Source organism: Cetorhinus maximus, chromosome 34, assembly GCF_964194155.1.
Source record: "Cetorhinus maximus chromosome 34, sCetMax3.hap1.1, whole genome shotgun sequence".
NCBI classification, from domain to species: domain Eukaryota; kingdom Metazoa; phylum Chordata; class Chondrichthyes; order Lamniformes; family Cetorhinidae; genus Cetorhinus; species Cetorhinus maximus.
In genome coordinates, this window is record NC_135912.1 from 9,704,186 (window position 1) to 9,729,484 (window position 25,299).

Here is a 25,299-nt window from a genome sequence, read left to right on the forward strand (position 1 = left end):
TCCTGTGCCCAATACAGATAATAAACCCAATGGGGAATTCAGGAGAAACTCCTTTACCCAGAGAGTGGGGAGAATGTGGAACTCGCTCCCACAGGGAGTGGTTGAGGTGAATAGTATCGATACATTTAAGGGGGGGAGTTGGATAAACACAGGAGGGAGACAGGAATAGAAGGATAGGCTGATAGGGGAGATGAAGAGGGGGGTGGGAGGAGGCTCGTGTGGAGCAGAAACACCAGCACAGAGCAGATGGGCTGAATGGCCTGTTCCTGTGTTGCTAATGCTATGTAAAAAAGCAGATTACAAGCTAGAGTAGTCATAGTAAGAGTGGGTTTCACTTCTGAACTAACCTCCCGATCTAATCAAGGACTTTGATCCAGGGCTCACTGATCTTACAATCGACACCAGCGAGTTCACAGGAGATTCAAATCAGACAGGGACGCGCTGCCCTCACAGCCTGTGCTGGTACGCGCTGCCCTCACAGCCTGCGCTGGTACGCGCTGCCCTCACAGCCCACGCTGGTACGCGCTGCCCTCACAGCCCACGCTGGTACGCGCTTCCCTCACACCCTGCGCTGGTACGCGCTGCCCTCACAGCCCACGCTGGTACGCGCTGCCCTCACAGCCCACGCTGGTACGCGCTTCCCTCACACCCTGCGCTGGTACACGCTGCCCTCACAGCCTGCGCTGGAACACGCTGCCCTCACAGCTTGCGCTGGTACGCGCTGCCCTCACAGCCTGCACTGGTACGCGCTGCCCTCACAGCCTGCGCTGGTAGGCGCTGCCCTCACAGCCTGCGCTGCCCTCACAGCCTGCGCTGGTACGCGCTGCCCTCACAGCCTGCGCTGCCCTCACAGCCTGCGCTGGTACACGCTGCCCTCACAGCCTGCGCTGCCCTCACAGCCTGCGCTGCCCTCACAGCCTGCGCTGCCCTCACAGCCTGCGCTGGTACACGCTGCCCTCACAGCCTGCGCTGCCCTCACAGCCTGCGCTGGTACGCGCTGCCCTCACAGCCTGCGCTGGTAGGCGCTGCCCTCACAGCCTGCGCTGCCCTCACAGCCTGCGCTGGTACGCGCTGCCCTCACAGCCTGCGCTGCCCTCACAGCCTGCGCTGGTACACGCTGCCCTCACAGCCTGCGCTGCCCTCACAGCCTGCGCTGGTACACGCTGCCCTCACAGCCTGCGCTACCCTCACAGCCCGTGCTGGTACGCGCTGCCCTCACAGCCCGCGCTGGTACGCGCTGCCCTCGGGCCTGCACTGGTAAGCGCTGCCCTCACAGCCTGCGCTGGTACGCGCTGCCCTCGGGCCTGCACTGGTAAGCGCTGCCCTCACAGCCTGTGCTGGTAAGCGCTGTCCTCACAGCCTGCGCTGGTAAGCGCTGCCCTCACAGCCTGCACTGGTAAGCGCTGCCCTCACAGCCTGCACTGGTAAGCGCTGTCCTTACAGCCTGCGCTGCCCTCACAGCCTGCGCTGGTGCACGCTGCCCTCACAGCCTGCGCTGCCCTCACAGCCCGCGCTGGTACGCGCTGCCCTCACAGCCCGCACTGGTACGCGCTGCCCTCGGGCCTGCACTGGTAAGCGCTGCCCTCACAGCCTGTGCTGGTAAGCACTGTCCTCACAGCCTGCGCTGCCCTCACAGCCTGCGCTGGTACGCGCTGCCCTCGGGCCTGCACTGGTAAGCGCTGCCCTCACAGCCTGCGCTGGTACGCGCTGCCCTCGGGCCTGCACTGGTAAGCGCTGCCCTCACAGCCTGCGCTGGTACGCGCTGCCCTCGGGCCTGCACTGGTAAGCGCTGCCCTCACAGCCTGTGCTGGTAAGCGCTGTCCTCACAGCCTGCGCTGGTAAGCGCTGCCCTCACAGCCTGCACTGGTAAGCGCTGCCCTCACAGCCTGCGCTGGTACGCGCTGCCCTCACAGCCTGCGCTGCCCTCACAGCCTGCGCTGGTACACGCTGCCCTCGGGCCTGCACTGGTAAGCGCTGCCCTCACAGCCTGCGCTGGTACGCGCTGCCCTCACAGCCTGCGCTGGTACAGTACATACAGCAGGGAAGAGGAAAGGATTCACACGCGGCTGGCCCTATACGATCTGTGTGTGTCTCAGTGTCTGCTCCTGTGCAGTGTGCACTAGATGCAAGAGGTAGCTATTTTTTGTGAAATACTGGTCATTGATTATTACGAAGTGTTGGAGAGGGAAGGCAATTGGATGGATGGTGAAGGGAACGAACAGGGTGTTCACGGTCCAATGGGATTGACGGTGAAGGACTATCCAATCAGTTAACAAATGCAGTGTATTCACTGTCCAATGGGCTATGGGAATGAGTACCCTGTGAGGATGGACAGATCAGGCGGGTGTGAGGGAGGGGCCGAGGTAATTGGAGGGGGGGAAGTCGGGTGAAAATCTCCACCCAGACTCTCTCCTGCAGAACGCCAGTTAAAGGGTCGGTGCGCACAAATGAATTGGATGGTTTCTCATGAACTTCGTATCGTGGGATCCAAATGCCACTGACCTCTTTGACCATTGGTAGCAGACTTTATGCCGCCCACAGCAGTTTAAGCCGGGAATCCTGTGTCCTCCAGAACGCTTCACAATCATCCCCTCCCTGCGAAACAGAGCATTGCAATTCAATCCAGGTCAGCTGCTCCTCAGTCCCTGTAGCTCATGAGCGACCGTCCTCCTTGGAAACCTTTTGCCAACATATTTTTTCTCCCCATTCACCAGTTTGCAACACGATACCACCATTGCGCACCCAGATCATGTTGCTTTGCAATGTCTTCCACCTCAGTAACCACCCTCTGCAGTAACAGGAGCCCTGACCCTCTGTTAACATGTAACCTCCAGATCCTGAAATGGATGACAGGCTGTTACGACTAGGATATGGGTGATGGCCATGGGATCGATACAGCAGCCTTGGGGTAGCCTAAAGTGTTATACATCCAAGGAAATACCTTTGGAAGTGTCATCACTGTTGTAGGAAACTCAGCGGCCAATTTGCGCACAGCAAGCTCCCACAAAAAGAAACTGGATAACGAGCAGGCCATGTTTTAGTGATTCCTCTCTCCTCACCGTCCAAGGGCCCAAACACTCCTTTCAAGTGAAGCAGCATTTCACTTGCGTTTCCCCTAACTTAGTCTACTGCATTCGTTGCTCCCAATGTGGTTTCCTCTACATTGGAGAGACCAAACGCAAACTGGGCGACCGCTTTGTAGAACACCTGCGGTCTGTCCGCAAGAAAGACCCAAACCTCCCTGTCGCTTGCCATTTTAACACTCCACCCTGCTCTCTTGCCCACATGTCTGTCCTTGGCTTGCTGCATTGTTCCAGTGAAGCCCAACGCAAACTGGAGGAACAGCACCTCATCTTCCGACTAGGCACTTTACAGCCTTCCGGGCTGAATATTGAATTCAACAACTTTAGATCTTGAACTCCCTCCTCCATCCCCACCTCATTTCTTCCCCCTCCCTTTTGTTTTTTCCAATAATTTATATAGATTTTTCTTTTCCCACCAGTTTCCATTATTTATAAATCTATACCTGTAATGCCCTGTCAGTCCTTCCACCCCACCCCCACTAGAGCTGTACCTTGAGTGTCCTGCCATCCATTCTTAATTAGCACATTCGTTTAGATAATATCACCACCTTCAACACCTCTTTGTTCCTTTTGTCTGTGACATCTTTTGATTATCTGCTCCTATTACTGCTTGCTTATCCCCACAACCACCCCACCCCCAACTTCTCTCCCCCCACCCCCCCCACCTTAAACCAGCTTATATTTCATCCCTCTCCTATTTTTACTTAGTTCTGTTGAAGGGTCGTGAGGACTCGAAACGTCAACTCTTTTCTTCTCCGCCGATGCTGCCAGACCTGCTGAGTTTTTCCAGGTAATTCTGTTTTTGTTCATGTTTTAGTGATGTTGGTTGAGGGATAAATATTGATTCGAGGACACTGTGGAGAACTCCTCTGCTCTCCCTTAACCATGGGGTCACTTAGAGAGCAGGGTGGGGGGGGATGCCCTTTCAATATCTCATCCCAAAGACCGACATTGCAGCACTCCCTCGGGACTGCACCGGGAATTTCGGCCTGGATTACGTGTTCAAGTCTCTGGGGTGGGACTACGAAGCCACAACCTTCTGGCTCAGAGGTGAGACTGCTACCCGCTGAGCCACAGGTACCTGGAGGTTGTGACCAGCTCGACGCGGTTGCAATCGGCCATTTTGATTTGTCCCCAGTGTCGCTGGCGCCTTTGAGAGACTCCAAAGGAGCCGGTCAGGAAAAAAGGACACCCACAGGTTCGACACAGGCCCTCCCGCTGCTAAATTGTTGTGCGCCTGTCAAAGGCCTGAGTGAAAACAGTGGGGGCAACGGTTCCCGGTTTGTTACCCCGTCTCCTGCTGGTGGGAGTGAGCTACAGTTTAAGGCCTAAGGCCTAAGGCCTACAGGCACGCCTCCTACAGTCGACCCGAAAAACTTTCCCTTCTCAAGACGGGTGTTGGAAAACAGGATTTTGTCGAAGAAACAAATACAAAAGGCTGACCGCTCCGGGGGTTGGGAGGGGTGGGGGAGGGGCAAAACTATCGCCAACCTGTCCGATTCTTCACAAGTCGTTCGACTGACTAAACAATTTAAGTCACTTACAGGCCTTTTGGACCCAGCTCGTGAATGAAGGACAGTTCACTTATATCCAGGAAAGCCATCTGAAATTAAAAAAACAACCCGGTTAACCACCAGCAGCCCAATCTCAGCTCAAGTTTCAAACCAGGATCGTCTCTCGAGGGGGAGTTGGCTACCGTCAGCGCTGCTCCAGACTCAACCTCAGGGTGTTCCCAAGTGCTTCACAACAAATACGGCTTGTGGCCCCATGGGGCCTTCAACATGCCAACACACGCTAAAGTGTTTCACAGGAGCATTGGAAAGCAACTGAGCCACAGAAGAAGATATGAGGGGCAGGCGACCGAGAGCATGGTCAAAGAGGCCGGTTTAAAGAGCACCTTTAAAAAGAAAGCCCGCATTTGCATAGCTCCTACCTTGGCTTCAGAACGTCTCGAAGCACTTTACAACAGTTGAAGAGCTTTGGACGCATCATCACTATTGCTCAGGTGGGAAAGGCAGCAGCCAATTTGTGCACAGCAAGCTCCCGCAAATAGCAGCATGATAATGACCAGATCGTCTGTATTTCTGTCGATTGAGCGATCAACATTGGCCAGGACACCTATGAGAACTGCCTGCACTGTTCCTCTTCGATATAGTGAGCATGGGATCTTTTACATCCATTAGAGCAGCGACTTGCCTGAAAGACAGCACCTCCGACAACGCAGCACTCCACGAGTACTGCACCGGGAGGGTTGGCCTTGATCTGTTTTTTGCTCCGGAGTTGGACTTGAATCCAGAAACTTGCGATTCAGAGCAAGAGTGCCACATGCTGAGCAACAAGGGAGGGAGTGAGGTGGACAGGTGGAGGGGGTTTAGGGAGGGAATTCCAGAGCTTAGAGCCCCCAGGCAGCTGAAGGCACGGCCGCCAATGGTGGAGCAATGGGAATCGGGGGGGGGATGCTCAAGAGGGTGGAATTGGAGGAGCGCGGAGATCTTGGAGGGATGTGGGGGCTGGAGGAGATCACAGAGAGAGGGAGGGGAGAGGCCGTGGAGGGATTTGAAAACAAGCATCAGAATTTTAAAATCAAGGCATTGCTTGACATTGGTCAGGGGGCACAGGGGATGATAGAGGAACGGGACTCGGTGAGAGTTAGGACACGGGCAGCAGAGGTTCGGATGACCTTAAGTTTACGGAGGGTAAAATGTGGGAGCCAGGAATGCGTTGGAATAGTTGGGTCTAGAGGTAACGGAGGCAGGAATGAGGGCTTTAGCAGCAGATGAGCGCTAGGGTGGAGGGTGGTGGGCAGTAAGGTCATCGTTTCCGGTATCTACAGTTGGTGCTGTGCACAGACAGCACACGGGCGTAAGAAATCAGAGCAGGACTGGGCCAAATCTGCTCCGCCATTCTACAAGATCATAGCTGACCTTCAACCTCAACTCCACTTTCATAGCCATTATGGCACAAAAGGAGGCCATTCAGCCCATCGATCCCAATGCTAGCCCCTCTGTACGCCAATCCAGCCAGTCCCATTCCCCCGCTCTATCCCTATATCCTGGCAAGTTTATTTCCCTCAAGTGCCTGTCCAATTCCCCTTTTGAAATCATTCATCGTCTCCTCTCCTCCCTCGTGGGCAGTGAGTTCCAGGTCATCACCACTCGCTGCATAAAAAAGTTCTTCCTCACATTTCCCCCCAGTGCCCAAAACCTTAAATCTGTATCCCTGAGTCTTTGCACCATCGGCCAATGGGAACAGCTTTTCTTTGTCTACCTTCTCCAACCCTGTCATCATCTCGTACACCTCGATCAAATCTCCCCTCAACCTCTTTTGCTCCAAGGAGAACAACCCCAGCTTCCCCAACCCTAACCTTGGAGCTAAAATCCCTCATCCCTGGACCCATTCTGGTTAAATCTCCTCCGCACCCTCTCAAGGACCCTCACATTCACCCTATCCCTCAATTCAAGTCCAAAAATTAATTTCTAGACTTCTTAAGATTTGAGAAAGCCAAATTATTTGGCCTTTTTTAAGATGAAATACATTCTGAGTGACGAGGGTTTTGCCAGAAGCGTTACATTTTTAAAAAAAAACTTAAACTGAGCAGAATGGTGGGGACTCTGGGGTAAATTCACCATTATTTAAACATTTATTTTGTACCATTTCACTTTCTCTGTTCTTACCAGAGACACAAGGGAGCTGGGGCATGAGAAAAACAATCAATCAGTCCTTCAGTCCCTTTCCTTCCACCAACCAGAATTTACAGAACTTCCAGCACAGAAACAGGCCACTGGGCCCATCAGCTCCATGTCAGTTCTTCTGCTCCTCCTACTCCCTCTTCATCTCACCCTCTCAGCATATCCTTCTATTCCTTTCTCCCTCACGTGCTTATCCCCCTTTAAGGGGTCTCCCATTTAAGATGGAGATGAGGAGGAAATTCTTCTCCAAGGGTTGTCGGTGCTTGGAATTCTCTGCCCCAGAGAGCAGGGAGGCTGGGTCGTTGAATATATTCGAGGCTGAGTTAGACAGATTTCTGATTGACAAGGGAGTCGAGGGTTTTGGGGGCCAGACAGGAAGGCAGAGTTAAGGTCACAATCTGATCAGCCTCGCTGTTATTGAATGGCAGAGCAGGCTCGAGGGGCCGATTGGCCTCCTCCTGCTCCTACTTCATATCTTTTTTGTATATTCGTTGTTTGCCTCAATGTCTTTTAGCCCTGGAATCATCACCTGTTGACACCTTTTCCATTTTGTGGTCACACATTTAGATAAAACTGTGAAAGACAGAGCAACATGGACTAAAACGCAGGACAATCTCACAAAGGAGGTGATTTTCAATCTGCCGGATCTCCCAGCGTCCAGGGCACTCCAGCTTGGGCCTCTCAGCCCAGGAATGCAGGGTAAACAGTAATGGAGGGAAGAGAGAGGTTAGCCAAGCAGAGAGAATCGGGCAGGAGCTTGTTGGAACTGCGCGATCTCATGACATGTGGTTCTTAAACATTTTCCTCAAAAAATCTTTTGCACCTCCCTTGCTGGAATGTGAGCTGATTGGGACATGGAGAAGTCAAACAGGGCACCTCATCAACCAATGGGATTTAGGGATTCAGAAATGAACCGAGAGGGTGAAGAAGAGTGTGGGGGTGGGTGGGAAATAGTGGGGCCAGGGCAAGAAGGGGAGGGGAGGGGAGGATGTTAATGGGATCCAGGCCACTCGGTGAAGCCAAAACTAAGACACAGACCTTTTCTTTATTGAGAGAGCTTATTGACTTGTTCAGTCTCACAGCTCTCCTCCCACTCAACCCAGTGTCCCAGCTATCCCCTATTTATGTATGTTCACGGACAATTAATATGAGAGAGAGAGAGAGAGAGAGTGTGTGTGGTGTGTGTGTGTGTGTGTGTGTGTGAGAGTGAGTGAGTGTAAGAGAGTTGAGTGGAGAGAGGGAGCTGAGTGGAGAGAGGGAAGGGCAGCGAGGAGGTGAGACAAAGCCAAATCAGGTTTGAAGGAGGAAGTAAAGAGCGGGGAAAAATAAGACAGAAATAAGAGTGTCAGAACAAGAGAAAAAACAATACGATTTGAAACTTTTAAATCTCTGGGAAGAATTTACTTCCTGAAGGCCTCCACTGTTTAACCGGTCCCCTTTCTTGGCGAGACAGACATATTAAAAATGTCATGTTGGTAAAATGGTGCTTAGACTTCTAATGAGGGCTTTTGACATTCCACAGCAGGCTTAAAGGGCAATTATTGTGCAAAAACAGTCAGATCTCAAAGATAATGGGCAGACTGAGGGCAAGGTGCCAATTGCGTGAGTCAAATGTTGGAATTGGACCAGTGAGTTCTGGAGAGATTCACAGTTCACGATTCCTCATTAACAAAGGCACATCGCTATTGCCCCAGCAGCATCCAGTCCTTTTCAGAGGCTAATACAGATAGGAGAAGGAGGGGGGAAACTCAGAAGGATAAAGTTACCCACAAAGATTGTAGGACAGACATCAGGAGAAGAACTCAGGGGATTGATGTTACCATTCCGTGATAGTTTCTGTAGAAGGATTTCTCGAGCAGTTTGTTCAGATAGTCTTCCAGGCGTTTCTGAAGATTTAAGCAGAAACAGCTCAGGATTGTACGCGAGATCATATTGGCCCCTTCACCCCATTTGCTCCTTTTCTGTTTAGATATTTTCACACCAGCTCTCCCGCTCTGTTAACAAAGAAGCCTCCTCTGATTCTCTCCTCTTCATTCCCAAAGAGGCTAACAGAAAGAAGAATGACCGTCAGTGTCGCCGGAGAGAGAGCGACACGCTCCTGAATCTTTTCATCTTGCGCTCATTCAGACAGATTGGAAGAAGGTTTGTTCCTCAGGGGTCAGTGTTGGGGCTCCTGCTTATCCTGATATATATTAATGACCTAGACTGTGGTGTGCAGGGCATGATTTCAAAATTTGCAGATGATACGAAGATTGGAAATGTTGGCAACTGTGATGGGGATAGTCTTGAACTTCAAAAGGATATAGACATGTTAGTGGATTGGGCAGACAAGTGGCAGATGAAGTTCAATGCAGAGAAGTGTGAGGTGATTCATTTTGGCAGGAAAGATATGGAGAGACAGTGCAAAATAAAGGGAGAGCCTCTAAAGGAACAGAAGGACCTCGGTGTAGACATATATAGGTCATTGGAGATGGCAGGGCTTGTTGAGAGAGCAGTTAATAAAGCATATAGTATCTTAGGCTTTATTAATAGAGGCATTGAGTACAAGAGTAAGGAGGTCATGTTGAACTTGTATAAAACACTAGTTGGGTCTCATCTGGAGAACTGCATCCAGTTCTGGCCCAGGAAAGATGTAAAGGCTTTGGAAAGAGTACAGAGGAGATGCACAAGAATGATTTCAGAGATAAAGAGCTGTAGCTATGAGGATATATTGGAGAGGTTGGGACTGTTTTCCTCGGAGAAACGAAGGCTGAGATGAGACTTGATAGAGGTATTCAAGATCCTGAGGGGTATGGACAGGGTAAATAGTGAGAAACTGTTCCCACTCAAGAAGGCATCAAGAACTAGAGGGCACAGATTCAAAATAATTGGCAAAAGGGGTAAATGAGAGGTCAGGAAAAATGTTTTCACCCAGAGGGTGGTTGGAGTCTGGAACGAACTTCCTGAAAGGGTGGTGGAGGTTCGATCGAGGTATTCAAAAGGGAATTGGGTTGCTACCTGAAAAGAGAGAATGTGCAAAGTTATGGGGATCAGGCAGGGGAGTGGGACTAGGTGGAATGCTTTTCCAGAGAGCCAGTAAAGACTCGATGGGCCGAATGGTCTCCTTCTGCATTGTAAGGACACGATGATTCCAAATTTTAAACAATCACAATTTACATTGCAGGAGAAAAGGATGCTGATTGGTTGGCAAGTTGATTCTGATTGGCTGAGACATTGTCATGGAGAAAACAATGGGGTTCCAAAGCTCCCAGGGAATTCAAAAAAGGTGCAAGGCTTGAACATATTCCTTTTGTTTGCAGAGAGTGGTTTCCCGGGTATGAATGTATGTCGCTTCTAGCTAATAGCTACACTAACAGCCAATTTGAAATATAATCAGTTGAGCTGGTAACGTGGCTTATTTATACTTGCTATAAGTGACATACATTCATACACAGGGACCCGTTCTCTGCAAACAAGAGGAATATGTTCAAACCTTGCAGCTTTTTTGAATTACCCAGGAGCTTGGGGAACCTAGAGTTCACCATTGCTTTCTCCAAGGCAACGCCTTGACCAATCAGAGTCAACTTCCCAACCAATCAACATCCTTTGCTCCTGTTGTATAAATTGCTGTGATGGTTTGAAATTTGGAATTCTTGCATTTGTCCTGATGATTCCAAGATGGAAAGCTTTGGCAACTCGTCTCTCTTCTCAGCAATACTCAAGGTCTGTACTACCAAGCGACTGAAGGAACTTGCATTTCTATAGCGCCTTTCACGACCTCAGGGTATCCCGTTAGCTTCGCGGCCAGTGGAGCACTTTTGAAGCATAGTCACAGTTGTCATGTAGGAAGTGTGGCAGCGAGTCTGCGCACAGCAAGATCCCACAGAAATGTGATAAACAATGAGATCATCAGTTTCAGTGATGTCAGCTAAGGATAAATATTGGACCCAGGATGGAATCTTCTATATCCACCCATTGGCTTAACGTCTAATGCGAGAGGTGGCACCTCTGGCAGTGCAGCACCACCTCAGCCCTGCACTGGGAGTGCAGGCCTGCATTAGGGGCCTGAAGCCCCTGCAGTGGGTTTTGACCCCACGACCTTCTGACCCAGAGGCCAGAGCGTGACCCATTGAGACACAGTCGATAACCAAACGGTGCCGTGGTACTGATCCACAGGCACTGCGGCCCTCCCACAGTACCACATCCACAAAATTGCGCATCAGGTTTTACAGGCCACCATAGACCCAGAGAACATCAAGTTCCTTTGGTGTCAACGGTCATGAACATCAGTCTGGGGAGGTGATGGCGTAGTGGTATTACCACTGGACTGGTAATCCAGAGAGCCAGGGTAATACTCTGGGGGCCTGGGTTCCAATCCCACCACAGCAAATGGCAGAATTTGAATCCAATAAAAATCTGGAATTAAAAGGCCGATGATGACCATGAAACCATTGTTGATTGTTGTAAAAGCCCATCTGGTTCACTAATGTCCTTACCTGGTCTGGCCTATGTGTGACTTCAGACCTGAAATGGCCTAGCAAACCACCCAGTTATTAGGGATGGGCAACAAATGCTGGCCTAGCCAGTGTCGCCCACATCCCATGAACAAATTAAAAAAAAAACACACATCACCCAATTTGTGAGCCATCTAATTTCACCTCCTATCTTTGCCCAGAGGCCTAGGGCCTAAACTTACCTGTTTACTAGAAGCTTGCCTCAAGGAGGCCCACTCCGGCTGGTGAGGAAGGGCAGGCATTGTCATGGTAACTCCAGGCTCCCGTCTAAGTCCCTGAGTTGCTGCCAGTCTGCAGATCAATGGACAGGAAGGCAGAGCTTGAATTTCCAGATAACGTTTCAGTCTTTCCTCCTCTGCTGACCCTCGCAGTCCAGTTTTTGTCCCCTCACTCAAATTTATCTACAAGAGCAGGTCAGGGGCTGGGGATCCTGCAGTAAGTAACTCACCCCCTGACTCCCCAAAACCTGTCCACCATCTACAAGGCACAAGTCAGGAGTGTGATGGAATACTCTCCACTTACCTGGATGAGTACGGCTCCCACAACACTCAAGAAGCTCGACACCATCCAGGACAAAGCAGCCCCGCTTGATTGTCACCCCATCAACAAACACTCACTCCCTCCACCGCTGACACACAGTAGCAGCAGTGTGTGTACCATCTACAAGATGCACTGCAGGAACTCACCAAGGCTCCTTCGACAGCACCTTCCAAACCCATGACCACTAGCAGGACAAGGGCAGCAGACACATGGGAACATCACCACCTGGAAATTCCCCTCCAAACCCCTCACCATCCTGATTTGGAAATATATCGGCCGTTCCTTCACTGTCGCTGGGTCAAAATCCTGGAACTCCCTCCCTAACAGCGCTGTGGGTGTACCTACACCACATGCACTGCAGCGGTTCAAGGAGCCAGCTCACCACCGCCTTCTCAAGGGGCAATTAGGGATGGGTAATAAATGCTGGGCCCAGCCAGTGAAGCCCACATCCCACAAACGAATACAAAAAACTCAGTTTTATCATTCTACCCAAGTCTCGGCAGTTTGTACTGACAGGTTTCTCAAACAAGCATCAATTCTGTCTTCAACTACGCAGAATTACATCAAACTTTCCAGCACAGAAACAGGCCATTCGGCCCATCTGCTCTGTGCTGGTGTTTCTGCTCCACACGAACCTCCTCCTACCCCCCTATCAGCCTATCCTTCTATTCCTTTCTCCCTCATGTGTTTATCCAGCTTCCCCCTTAAACGTATCGATACTATTCACCTCGACCACTCCCTGTGGGAGCGAGTTCCACATTCTCCCCACTCTCTGGGTAAAGGAGTTTCTCCTGAATTCCCCCTTGGGTTTATTAATGATTATGTTATAATGATGCCACAACAAATGGGAGCACGGCAGGATCATCGAATGAGGCAGCGCAGGAGGAGACGACTTGGCTTTTTGATAGAGCTCTTCAATTAGTCCCAATCCCTCTGCTCTTTCCCCCATTGCCCCGCTATTTATTTCTCCAATTCCTCTTTTGAAAGTTCCTGTTGAGTCTGCTTCTGCTGCCATTTCAGGCAGCGCCTTCCAGATCACAACAACTCGCTGTGTAAAAAAACAAAAATTCTCCTCATCTCCCACTCTGGTTCATTCCCCGATTCTCTTCAATCTGTGTCCCTCTGGTTACTGACCCTCCCGCCACTGGAAACAGTTCCTCCTTATTCACTCTATCCAAACCCCCTCATGATTTTGAACACCTCGATTAAATCTCCCCCTTAACCTTCTCTGCTCCAAGGAGAACAATCCCAGCCTCTCCAGTCTCTCTCCACATGAACTGAAGTCCTGATATTTCATTCCGCAGACTCTGCCCTCAGATCTCTCTGTCCTCCACTCTTAAGAATCGTACTACTTGCGATGTGTTATCATTGTGCTTTTTGCTAAACTGTATTTGCCATATGCTTGCCCATCACTTGCTCTCCTATAATCTCCCCTCTCCTTTTACAAAGGCCCTCGGTTTAGTATCAGGAGGCTTTAATATCATTCTAGATGTACTTACAACCAAATTATCTACATTATTTGTCGGGGGTATTATGGACTTGGGTAAAGGTAATTTGAATCTGAATTCCGATTGGGTAGTGTTCCAACTTGTAACCAGAAAACTACCTTTGACTCGCAGCCACTGTTGACTTACAGGGGATGACAGAAGAACACAAGAATTAGGAGCAGGAGGTGGCCATTCAGCCCCTTGAGCCTATCCACCATTCAATAAGATCAGGCCTGATCTAATTGTGGTCTCAACTCCACTCTCCTGCCTATCCCCCTCCACCCCCACCCACCCCCCCATAACCCTTGTCTCCCTGGTCAATAAAAATTCTGTCTAACTCAGCCTTGAATATCCCCAATGATCCGGACTTCACTGCTCTGGAGGGGAGAGAATTCCAAAGGTTCACAGCCCTCGGAGAGGAAAAATTTCTCCTCATCTCCGTCTGAAATGGGAGACCTCTAATTTGTAAACGGTGCCCCCTCGTTCCAGATTTTCCCGTGAGGGGAACCGTCCTCTCAGCATCCACCCTGTCAAGTCCCATCAGGATCTTACATGCTTCAATAAGATCACGTCTCGATCTCTAAACTTCAATAGGTACTGGCCCAGCCTGTCCAACCTTTCCTAGCTAGATAACCACCCACTATCCCAGGAATCAGCTGGGCAAACATTCCCTGGACTGATTCTGATGCAGTTACATCCTTTCTTAAGTAGGGAGACCAAAACTGTACACAGTACCCTGGATTCAGTCTTACTAAGGCCCTGTACAGCTTATAGTAACACCTCCCTACTTTTTCTTTTTACTCAATTCTAGCCATGTTATGCACAGCAGGAGCCGTAAGCGTTTGCGCGCATGAGAGAGAGCGCACGAGAGAGAGTGAGAGCGCACGAGAGAGAGTGAGAGCGCACGAGAGAGAGTGAGAGCGCACGAGAGAGAGCGAGAGTGCATGAGAGAGAGTGCGCACGCACGAGAGAGAGCGGGAGCAAACGAGAGAGAGCGAGAGCGCACGAGAGAGAGCGAGAGCGCACGAGAGAGAGCGAGAGCGCACGAGAGAGAGCGGGAGCGCACGAGAGAGAGCGGGAGCGCACGAGAGAGAGCGCGCAAGCACGAGAGAGAGCGTGAGCGAGAGAGAGAGACAAGGCCTACCTGGCTAAGGGCTGAATGACCCGAATTTTGAACTTGTGCTTCAACAAATCTCGATGTAGTTCTTCAAAATGTTTGAATTTCTTCTTCACCATCCATGTGAAGTCTCCGTGCGTTATCCTCATTATATAAACCGTGTTTGGCCGAACCTTGGGTGGAGGAGGGGTGCAGTCATAAAACCGAGAAACGTTAGGTTTGGCTGGAAGAAGTGGCTACTCTCGTGAGGAACACAACCATCAAAAATGCATTAATTCTAGTCAACGTTACCCCAGCTCCAACAACCTCACTGCTAAAGACAGATTATTGCTTGGATTCGAAAATAAATCTCCACCATGATCCTCTCCATTGGCACTGTTCTTATTCAATCATATAGTACAGCTGGAGGCCTTTTGGCCCATCTTGCTTGTGCTGGCTCTTTGAAAGAGTTATCCAAATTAGTTCCACTTTTACCTCATTAACCCCAGTTATTTTTAAACCAATTCTGCTCCTTAATCTATTCTGGCTGCTGTTCCTTGGAACATCAACACCCCCCTCACTCCTCCAAGCTCCAAAGATGCTGTGACAGGAGTGATAGGGCATCTAGAAAATGATCCTTTTGTTGTAATATGCCTTTAAGGTGTAAAGGCAAAATACTGCAGATGCTGGAAATATGAAACAAAAACAGAAAATGCTGTAAAAGCCCAGCAGGTCTGGCAGCATCTGTGGAGAGAGAAACAGAGTTAACATTTCCAGTCCATATGACTCTTCTTCAGAGCTCTGAAGCTCTGAGGAGGCGGCATATAGACACAGAATGTTAATTCCATTTCTCTCGCCACAGATGTTGCCAGATGTGCTGAGCTTTTACAGCATCTTCTGTTTTTATGCCTTTAAGGAACGGCAGCATGTCATCACTAGAAAGGAAGTGTGTCATGCGACACTGTTTCAGTTTCACTTTCGCCTTGAGCAGAGCGCAGCACGGACAGCTCTGACGCCTTCAGGCTTTCTGTGCAGTCAGCAAACTGCAGTTTCAACACTTTCCGACCTGCGGCTTCGACACAGTCTGACCAGGACACCGAGATAATCTTGTGCCATGTAGCATGATCTAAGACTGTTCATCATGTGGTGCCTGTATTTAATCTTGCTGCCCAGGATGAGCACCATTTCACTTAGAAGGAACCACTGCTGTGATAATCTCGTGTTTTTATAATGATATAAAGGCACAAATCACTCAAAAGGGGTTAGACAAACATATTATGGGTACATTTATTTAAAGTATGCACATGAGAACATGTATATGTGAATGAAAAGCTTGAAGACATCAGAGCCGTGTGTGTGTGTGTGTGTGTGTGTGTGTGTGTATGTATGTGTGTGTGTGTGTGTGTATGTGTGTGTGTGTGTGTGTGTCTGTGTGTGTGTATGTGTGTGTGTGTATGTGTGTGTGTGTATGTGTGTGTGTGTATGTGTGTGTGTGTCTGTGTGTGTATGTGTGTGTGTGTCTGTGTGTGTGTATGTGTGTGTGCCTGTGTGTGTGTCTGTGTGTGTGTGTGTGCGTGTGTGTGTGCGCGTGTGTGTGCACGTGCGTGTGGGTGTGTGCGTGTGTGCACATGCGTGTGCGTGCACGTTCTGTTCAAAGCATATGTGAAACTAAAACAGGATGTCATGACACACTTCCTTTCTAGTGATGTCATGCTGCAATCGCTGAGGGACATAATACAACACCTTTCAGCACAGGTTTTGGGCCTTCATCTGTATTCAAGTATTCAGCTCCCCATACATCACTCTTAATAGTTGGACGGAATGCATTTGTGAGGCGTTGAAAGCTCCTACCTTAAACCCCCGAAGGTGACGCTCAGTGCCTTCAATATGAACCGTCACGGGCACCCCCTTCAGAAACACTTGTCGTTTCTGCTCTTTGAACGGTTTGATGTTATAGACAAGTAGATAGGGGCTGCGGAGCTCCTCTGAAAGTACATTAACAAAAATAACAACTTGCATTTATATAGCACCCATAACATAGAATAAACATCCCAAGGAGCATTATCGAACAGAATGTGACATTGAGCCACCTAAGGAGATATTAGGGACAGGTGACCAAAAGTTTGGTCAGAGTGATCTTTTAAGGAGCCTCTTGAAGGAGGAGAGGGAGACGAGGAGAGGTTTAGGGAGGGAATTCCAGAGCTTCGGGCCCCAGGCAGCTGAAGGCACGGCCGCCAATGCTGCAGCGAAGGAAAGCAAGGACGCCTGATAGAATATGGTTGGAGGAGCGCAGAGATCGGGGAGGATCATGCTGGAGTCCTTTGATGAGGTATCAGAAAAGGGCTGATGAGGGTAATGTGGTTGATGTGGTATACATGAACTTCCAAAAGGCCTTTGATAAAGTGCCACACAACCAGCTTGCCAGCAATGTTGAAACTCGTGGAATTAATGTAATAATAGAACTTGGCGAAGTGGCAGGGAACAGAAATGGTGAATGTTCATTTTTCAGACTGGAGGGATGTTCGCATTGGGGTTTCCCAGGGATTGGTATAAGGACAAATGCTTTCCTCGATCCAAGTTATTGACCTAAACGTGGGTGTAAAGGGCACAATTTCAACATCTGGAGATGGCACAAATTTTGAAAGTGTTGAGAAGAGTGAGGAGGATAGCGATAGCCTTCAAGGAGGACGTAGACAGGCTGGTGCAATGGACGAACACATGGTCCACAAAACTCAGTGCAGAGGAGTGTGAAGAGATACATCCTGGTAGGAAGAACGAGGAGAAGCAATGTAAGATAAAAGAGGTTATTGTAAAGGGGGTACAGAAGTAGGGGGACATGGGGGTATGTGCGCACAAGTCAATGAAGGTGGCAGGACAGGTGGAGAGCGTAGTTAATAAAGCTTATGGGATCTCCGTCTTCATAATATAGAGGTAAAGAGTACAGGAGCGAGGAGGTTATCTTCGACCCGGGGGGGTGAATTTTCTCCCTGTCGGGCGGGCTGGGCTGGAGCGTGCAGAGAGCCGAACACCGCCTGCGATCAGCTCCCCGCCGCCATTTTACGTAGGTGGGCCAATTAAGGCACGCCCAGGGTGACACAAGGTCTGTAGCGCTCAGCGCTATCTGTGCAGGTTAGGGGGGAGGGTGTGGGGGATGGGGTGCGGGAGGGGGTGGAGGGAGAAAAGAGGAAGAGTCAGAGCGCGGAAGAGCACAGAAATCTCCCTGTGGTACGGAGCTGCCTCAGGGAGATTAGGTTCACATTGAAACACTTCAATAAAGAAAGGTAAAAATTATTTAGACACATCCCCTCATGTGAACTGGGACATGTTTATGAAAATGTGAAAAATATATTTATATGTTTAATAAAACCTTCAGGAAACCTCATCCCGCCCGTGGGTGAGATTTTCTGAAAATCGCCAACCTTAAGGTTGGACGGGCAGCGCTGATAATTGCGATAATTGGTTTTCGATTTGCCTTAACAAACCTTTGACAGTTCGGCAGGTGCACAGCTGCCTCCGGCACTCCCTCACCCAACGAAAGGTCTGAATGACATGAGGTGACGTTGGGAAGCACCCCCGATGTCACCGTGCGTCATTTCACGCCTGGGCGAGCGGGGCCCAACGCCACACACCGATGTGAAAATTCTGGCCCTGTATCAAACCCTGGTTCAACCTAAACTGGAGGATTGTGTCCAGTTCCAGGCACCGCACTTTAGGAAGGATGTGAAGGCTTTAGAGAAAGTGCAGTAACGATTCACGAGAATGGTTCCAGGGATGAGGAACCTCAGTTTCCTGGATAGATTGGAGAAGTAGGCCTTGTTCTTAAAGGTTGAGAGGTGGTGCAGTAGAGATAGTCAAAAGTCATGAAGGAACTGGGCAGAGAAGATAAGGAGAAACTGTTCCCATTGGTGGAAGGATCGAGAACGAGAGGGACACAGATTTAAGGTGATTGATTTAAGGTGAGTGGCAGAAGAACCAATGGCGACCTAAGTGCGTGGTAGAGACAGGGTCAATCGAGTGGTTAGGATCTGGAATTCACTGCCTGAGAGTGTGGTGGAGACAGGGTCAATCGAGTGGTTAGGATCTGGAATGCACTGTCTGAGACTGTGGTAGAGACAGGGTCAATCGAGTGGTTAGGGTCTGGAATGCACTGTCTGAGAGTGTGGTGGAGACATGGTCAATCGAGTGGTTAGGATCTGGAATGCACTGTCTGAGAGTGTGGTGGAGACAGGGTCAATCGAGTGGTTAGGGTCTGGAACGCACTGTCTGAGAGTGTGGTGGAGACAGGGTCAATCGAGTGATTAGGATCTGGAATGCACTGTCTGAGAGTGTGGGGGAGACAGGGTCAATCGAGTGGTTAGGATCTGGAATGCACTGTCTGAGAGTGTGGCGGAGACAGGGTCAATGGTGGTTTTCAAACAGGAATTGGATTATGATCTGCAGAGGATAATTTGCAGGGCTAAGGGAAAAAGACTGGATGAGTGAGGCTAGCTGAGTTGCTCTTTGAGAGGTCTGCGCAGACACAATGGGCTGAATAGCCTCCCTCTGTGTTGTAACCAGGCTATGGTTGCGGGGCTGGAGGAGGTCACAGAGATAGGGAGAGGCAAGGACACGGAGGGATTTCAACATGAACACTGAAATTTAAAAAAATATATTCATTCATGTGATGTGGGTATCGCTGGCTGGGCCAGCATTTATTGCCCATCCCTAATTGCCCCTTGAGAAGGTGGGGGTGAGCTGCCTCCTTAAACTGCTGCACCTACATGTGGTGTAGGTACACCCACAGTGCTGTTAGGGAGGGAGTTCCAGGATTTTGACCCAGCGACAGTGAAGGAACGGCCGATATATTTCCAAGTCAGGATGGTGAGTGACTTGGAGGGGAACTTCCAGGTGGGGGTGTTCCCATGTGTCTGCTGCCCTTGTCCTTCTAGATGGTAGTGGTCGTGGGTTTGGAAGGTGCTGTCGAAGGAGCCTTGGTGAGTTTCTGCAGTGCATCTTGTAGAAGGTACACACACTGCTGCTACTGTGCGTCGGTGGTGGAGGGAGTGGGTGTTTGTGGATGGGGTGCCAATCAAGTGGGGCTGCTTTGTCCTGGATGGTGTCGAGCTTCTTGAGTGTTGTTGGAGCTGCACTCATCCAGGCAAGTGAAGAGTATTCCATCACACTCCTGACTTGTGCCTTGTAGATGGTGGACAGGCTTTGGGGAGTCAGGAGGTGAGTTACTCGCTGCAGGATTCCCAGCCTCTGACCTGCTCTTGTAGCCGCAGTATTTATATGCCTAGTCCAGTTCAGTTTCTGGTCAATGGTAACCCCCAGGATGTTAATACTATTACAAGGGGCTTGAGATTGGCATGAGCAAGTGTACTGATCTACCAATGGCTCAGTACACAGCAATGTGGATGTTAAAAAATGTTAAATCTGATGTGCAACTGCTTATGAAATGGTACATGGATACTAGGACTACTTTCTTATGCACCCCCCCTCCCCTCTCAGTGGTGATTTAAAAGAATCCTTAACTTGGTTAAGAACATAGGAAGAGGTGACCCTCTATCACCCGCTATTTCACCATTTAATTGGATGGTGGTTGATTTGGAGTTTAACTGTATGTACCTGCCTTGATCTTTAATCTTCTTACCCAACAAAAATCTATCAATCTCTGTTTTGACGTTTTCAGTTGACCCCCAGCCTCAACAGCCTTTTTGTTTTGGGGTGGGGGAAAGAGTTCCAGATTCTCACTGCCCTGTGCGTGAAAAAATGCTCCCTGACATCACCCCTGTAAGCAAATGTATTATTTACCTTGTACATTTTTTTAAAAAACCATGTAACCATTGCCGTATTTCTTTTCTATGATTGGCTGTGAACTGGCTGTGGTGCGGCCCTGTGTGCGGAGATTGTCTCAAGGGGCTAAGATGGAACACTAAGGTGAAAGAACAATCCGAAGCTGAAGATATCTAAAGAGCTGTGTCGGGGTGGAGCAGGGTATGATGGTTAATTCGGCCAAGTCAGAGTCATGCTGGAATTAGCTCGTTGTGCAAAATGAATTAAGCTGCAGAAGCGCTTGTACCAGGGAAAAGAAACTGACTTTCCCTCATGAGGAATAATAATATTCTCCCAGCTTTGGAGATTGGTAAGTGTTAGAGATAGCAACACGGTGTCAAGCTGGCTCTGGTTCCTCAAGCATGGTCTTCAAAGCGAGGCCTAAACAGGAGATAACTGTGAACCCACTGACTGTATTGAGAAAGGGCGGTGATGTGAATGGTTGTTTGGTAGTGCAGAATTTGAGTATTGCTGTAAAAAAAGTGACGCCTCTACCAATCAGAGCCCAACTGCCAACCAATCAGCATTCTCTTCACATGCAGTATAAATTGTTGTTTTCCTCTCGTATTGGTGTGTGTCCTGAGGAGCGCAGGACAAAAGGCTACGACAGTAAACGTAACTGAAGATCAATTGAAAGGACGAAATAAAAGGGCATGACCTTATGTGGCACAAGGCCAGAGCCAAATACAGTATAAAGAGCATCAAAGACACCGCTGCTGCAGAGGTTAGAGAGTGACCTGGTCAGTCACGCTAAAGTCGCAGACAGACAGATGGCAGGGAAGACCACCGAGACGGACTCCGTAGGGAAGCGAGGCAATCGATATTGTGGTGAGTAAGTGCAGTTTCTTAATGAAGGTGCACCACGTTTGGTGGAGCAAGATTCCAGTTGTTGTGCGCCATTGATGCCCAGAGTAGAGGCAAGGCATTCAGACAAGCTGGATGGTCTCACTCCCCTTGGTTCTGGGCTCTCCCCTCTCCCGAGCTTCGAGGAGAGTTTCAGAGCGTCTCTGGAGCGTTTTATTCATCCTCCCCTGGAACATTGGCCACGTGAGAGCTGGGGAGACAGAACCTGGCTTTCAGCCATCCGGACACAGTGAGCCGTCCGCCCAAGCTAATTTTGCAGGAGTTTTGCCCGAATTCTTGTGGATATGGCTCCGAGGGGGACCCTGGTGTTTGTTCGAGGCTCTTCCCATTGAATCCGGAGGGTGCGGCAGAGTTGTCGCTGACTGAATCTCTCCAGCGCTCTTGTGTGTCGCTGAGACGCAGTCGAGTCTCGCTGCAGTACAGGAGCGCGGCGACAACAACCGCTCTGTACATTCGGGCTTCTGTTGACCGGCAGAGGCCGTTGCTGTCAAACCCTCGCCGCCACAGGTTGTAGGAGGTTGAGCTGGGGTGGCCGATCCAGTGTTGGATCTCCTCATCAATTTTGAGAGAGGTGGCTGCCAAGGTATGGGGATGCGCTCAACACATTCCAGAGTCTCTCCGTCGACATACAGGGGGAGGTGGAATATCTGACTGCCCAGGGTTGACATGGAAATATTGTTTCGGCAATATTCAATTGAACCAGTTCTTAAATCGAAAGACTTCTCTTCGGTCACCCCTCAGCCTCCCCTTCTCAAGAGAAGAGTCCCAAAGTCTGTTCAGCCTTTCCCGACAGTGATAGCCTCACAATTCTGGTCAAGCATTGCCGGCATTAAGCACTTCCGGGTCAGGTACAGACAAGCTAGGAGCCCCAAAATGTGGCCAATTCCGAAGAAGAGCCATATTAGACTGGAAACGTTAACTGTTTCTCTCTCCGCAGGTGCTGCCAGACCGGCTGGGTTTTTCTAGAACTCTTTGCTTTCATTTATGTCCCAAAAGGGGGCTCTCGGCCTGGATTAGAGAATCCCACGAACCAGGAATTAAAAATTAATCTGAAAACAGCAAGCAAAGACAAGGGGGAAAAGGTCATGGAGGCATTAAAGATAATTATTTCCTTCCATTGAATCCGTTAACTTTCGTAAAAGTACTGGAATGTGGGAAGAAAAGCTGTTTGATTGTCGGGATGGTGGGAGGTGAGGAGTTATGTGGTGGAACCTGGTCGGAAACATGTCGGGGCTGAGGTGCAGGCTTCTGCCCCATCAGGCCTTGAGCTGGCAATGTCTAAAACCATCCCCCAGTGGATCCATGCAGCCATGAAACTTTCATTTCATCACTCCGGCCTCCAACCCTGGCCCTCTGAGTGACAACCATCGACTGCTACTGCGCTGGAGGAGGCCATTCAGCCCATCCTGCCTGAACTGGCTCTTTGAAACAGCTACCCAATTAGTCTCACTGCCCCTTGCTCTTTCCCCCCTATAGCCCTGCATATGTTCCCCTTTGTGGTGACACAAAGATAGGTAGGAAAGTATGTTGTGAAGAGGAAATGAGGAGGTTGCAGATGGATATAGGTAGGTTGAGTGAGTGGGCAAAGATCTGGCAAATGAAGTTTAATGTGGGAGAATGTGAAGTTGTTCACTTTGGCAGGAAGAACAAAAAAGCAGAGTATTACTTAAATGGAGAACAGCTGCATAATTCTGAGGTGCAGAGGGATCTGGATGTTCTAGTACATGAGTCACAAAAAGTTAGAATGCAGGTACAGCAAGTAATTGAGAAGGCTAATGGAATGCTATTCTTTATTACGAGAGGGATTGAACATAAAAGTAAGGATGTTATGCTTCAGTTATACAGGGCATTGGTGAGACTGCATCTCGAACAGTGTGTGCAGTTTTAGTCTCCTTATTTAAGGAAGGATGTAAATGCATTGGAGGCAGTTCAGGGGAGGATTACTAGATTGATACCTGGAATGAGTGGGATGTCTAATGAGGAAAGGTTGGACAGACTGGGCTTGTTTCCACTGGAGTTTAGAAGAGTGAGGGGTGATTTGATTGAAGTATACAAGATCCTGAACGGCCTTGACAAGGTGGACGTGGAAAGGATGTTTCCCCTTGGGAGTGAGTCCAGAACTAGGGGTCACTGTTTTAAAATTAGGGGTCACCCTTTTAGGACAGAGATGAGGAGAAAATTTTTTTCAGTCAGAGGGTTGTGCGACTTTGGAACTCTCTGCCTCAGAAGATGAAGGAGTCATTGAATATTTTAAAGGCAGAGGTAGATAGATTCTTGTTAGGCAAAGGAATCAAAGGTTATCGGGGTTAGATGGGAATGTGGAATTCGAAACACAAGATGATCAGCCACGATCTTATTGAATGGTGGAGCAGGCTTGAGGGGCCGAATGTCTACTCCTGTTCCTATCTGTTTTCTTATGTTCTTACGTCATTCTTCATTCTCCTCCCCTCCTTGGGGGTAATTGGCTCCTGTCAAGGGAATGGCTCTGCGCACACATGCACGCACCCCGGCTGCACACGGGCAACAAGGCTGAGAGCGCACAGGCACACACAAGCTGGCAAACCCTACCCACCACCTCAACCCAAACAACTCCTTTCAATGCACCATTTTAAACAGTCTAACCAAATGATAGCAGAACTGAAGAGGTTAAAACTATCAAGGATGCTTGGACAGGCTGGGTCTCTTTTCTCTAGAAGAGAGAAGGCTGAGGGGGTGACCTGATTGAGGTCTTTAAAATTCTGAAAGGGTTTCGATAGGGTAGACGTAGAAATGTTTCCACTTGTGGGGGGGAGACCAGAAATTGGGGCCATCAGTGTAATAATAAACCCAATGGGGGATTCAGAAGAAACTCCTTTACCCAGAGAGTGGGGAGAATGTGAGTAACAGCGATGCATTTAAGGGGTTAACAAGATAAGCACATGAGCGAGAGAGGAATAGGAAAGCTGTGATTCCAGGCTTCAACCCACCCTGCATAATTCACTAGGGTGGTCCTCAGTAAAAAGCAATTAGGGGGCTAAGGGGGAACCATGTCAGTCAACAGCCGGCCCCACTATGCTCTTGACAGACCGAGGAAATCCCCAGCCTGAACTCTCTTTACAGCAGCAAGAAATGCACAGCCCGGAAGACATCAAGTGAGACAGAAAAATAGATTCACGTTTGGATCTTTCATTAGAACTGAGCATTCCGACATAAGAATCTTGTCAAAAAAATAGCATTCAGGATCCTGAGCTTTATTACCGGAGGAGCAAAGTTCAAAGACAAGGAAGTTCTACTGAACCTTTATAAAGCTCTGGTTAGGCCCCAACTAGAGCATTGAGTCCAGTTCTGGTCGCCACACTTTAAAGAGGATGTGAGGGTCCTTGAGAGGGTGCGGAGGAGATTTACCAGAATGGGTCCAGGGATGAGGGATTTTAGCTCCAAGGTTAGGGTTGGGGAAGCTGGGGTTGTTCTCCTTGGAGCAAAGGAGGTTGAGGGGAGATTTGATCGAGGTGTACGAGATGATGATGGGTGTGGATGAGGTAGACAAAAAAAAGCTGTTCCCATTGGCTGATGCTATACCAACTATTGTAGAGTGACGGATTAATGGCTATGCTAATTAGACAATGATGTTGATGATGATGTAAGCATGAGGTCAGGGTCAGATGACCAAGATACTCCAAGGGAGCAAGACAGAACAGCCTGCGTTCAGAGTACAATGTACTTGGATGTAAATAGTTGCAAATAAATGGCTTCAAGAAAAACTGAATACTGACTGTCTCCAAGTCACTTATAGAGCATGCGAAACCTCATCCAGCCAGAAGACAAGTAAAGGGTCACAAGCTAACCCATGGTGGCAGCTCTCGAGGTCGCAGTTGAAGATAACTGAGGCCACAGATTGGTAATCCACAGGTGAAGACCTAGGAACACCTCGACTTTGCAAAGAAGAAGAATAAAAATACGATGTGTCTTGGTAGGGGACAGTGAGTGAACCACTCGCGATGTCTACAGCAATTGAACAGCTACTATCCCCTTCCAAAGTCCTTCCAACACACCGAGAGTCTGCAGCAAAGACAGCAAAGGAAGATCTGGCGCTGTCAGTTTGAAAGGTACCAAACAGCTTCAGGCTTACAAGAGAAGGCACAAAAACACTGGGTCAATACCCCATTGCACACTATTAGGAGCATGGCTGATGATGTCCTGGTGAGACGAGGAACTGTGGAGACCTTGACATCCCACGAGGAGCTTTTGAGGGCC

The 25,299-nt window shown here is 49.3% G+C and overlaps 1 protein-coding gene across 4 annotated transcripts in view; it reads right to left on the reverse strand.

Moving 5' to 3' along the window:
* LOC144671765 (phospholipase D2-like) overlaps positions 1–25,299 on the reverse strand; it is a 93,770-nt gene that overhangs the window by 40,697 nt on the left and 27,774 nt on the right. For all 4 annotated transcript variants that reach the window (XM_078533785.1, XM_078533784.1, XM_078533783.1 and 1 more), the window contains 6 exons: positions 16,240–16,373; positions 14,437–14,582; positions 11,448–11,556; positions 8,593–8,658; positions 4,628–4,686; positions 2,503–2,595 (listed from right to left, as the gene is read on the reverse strand). In XM_078533785.1, coding sequence (XP_078389911.1) covers positions 2,503–2,595; positions 4,628–4,686; positions 8,593–8,658; positions 11,448–11,556; positions 14,437–14,582; positions 16,240–16,373 — 607 coding nt within the window. The remainder of the gene's footprint in view (positions 1–2,502; positions 2,596–4,627; positions 4,687–8,592; positions 8,659–11,447; positions 11,557–14,436; positions 14,583–16,239; positions 16,374–25,299) is intronic.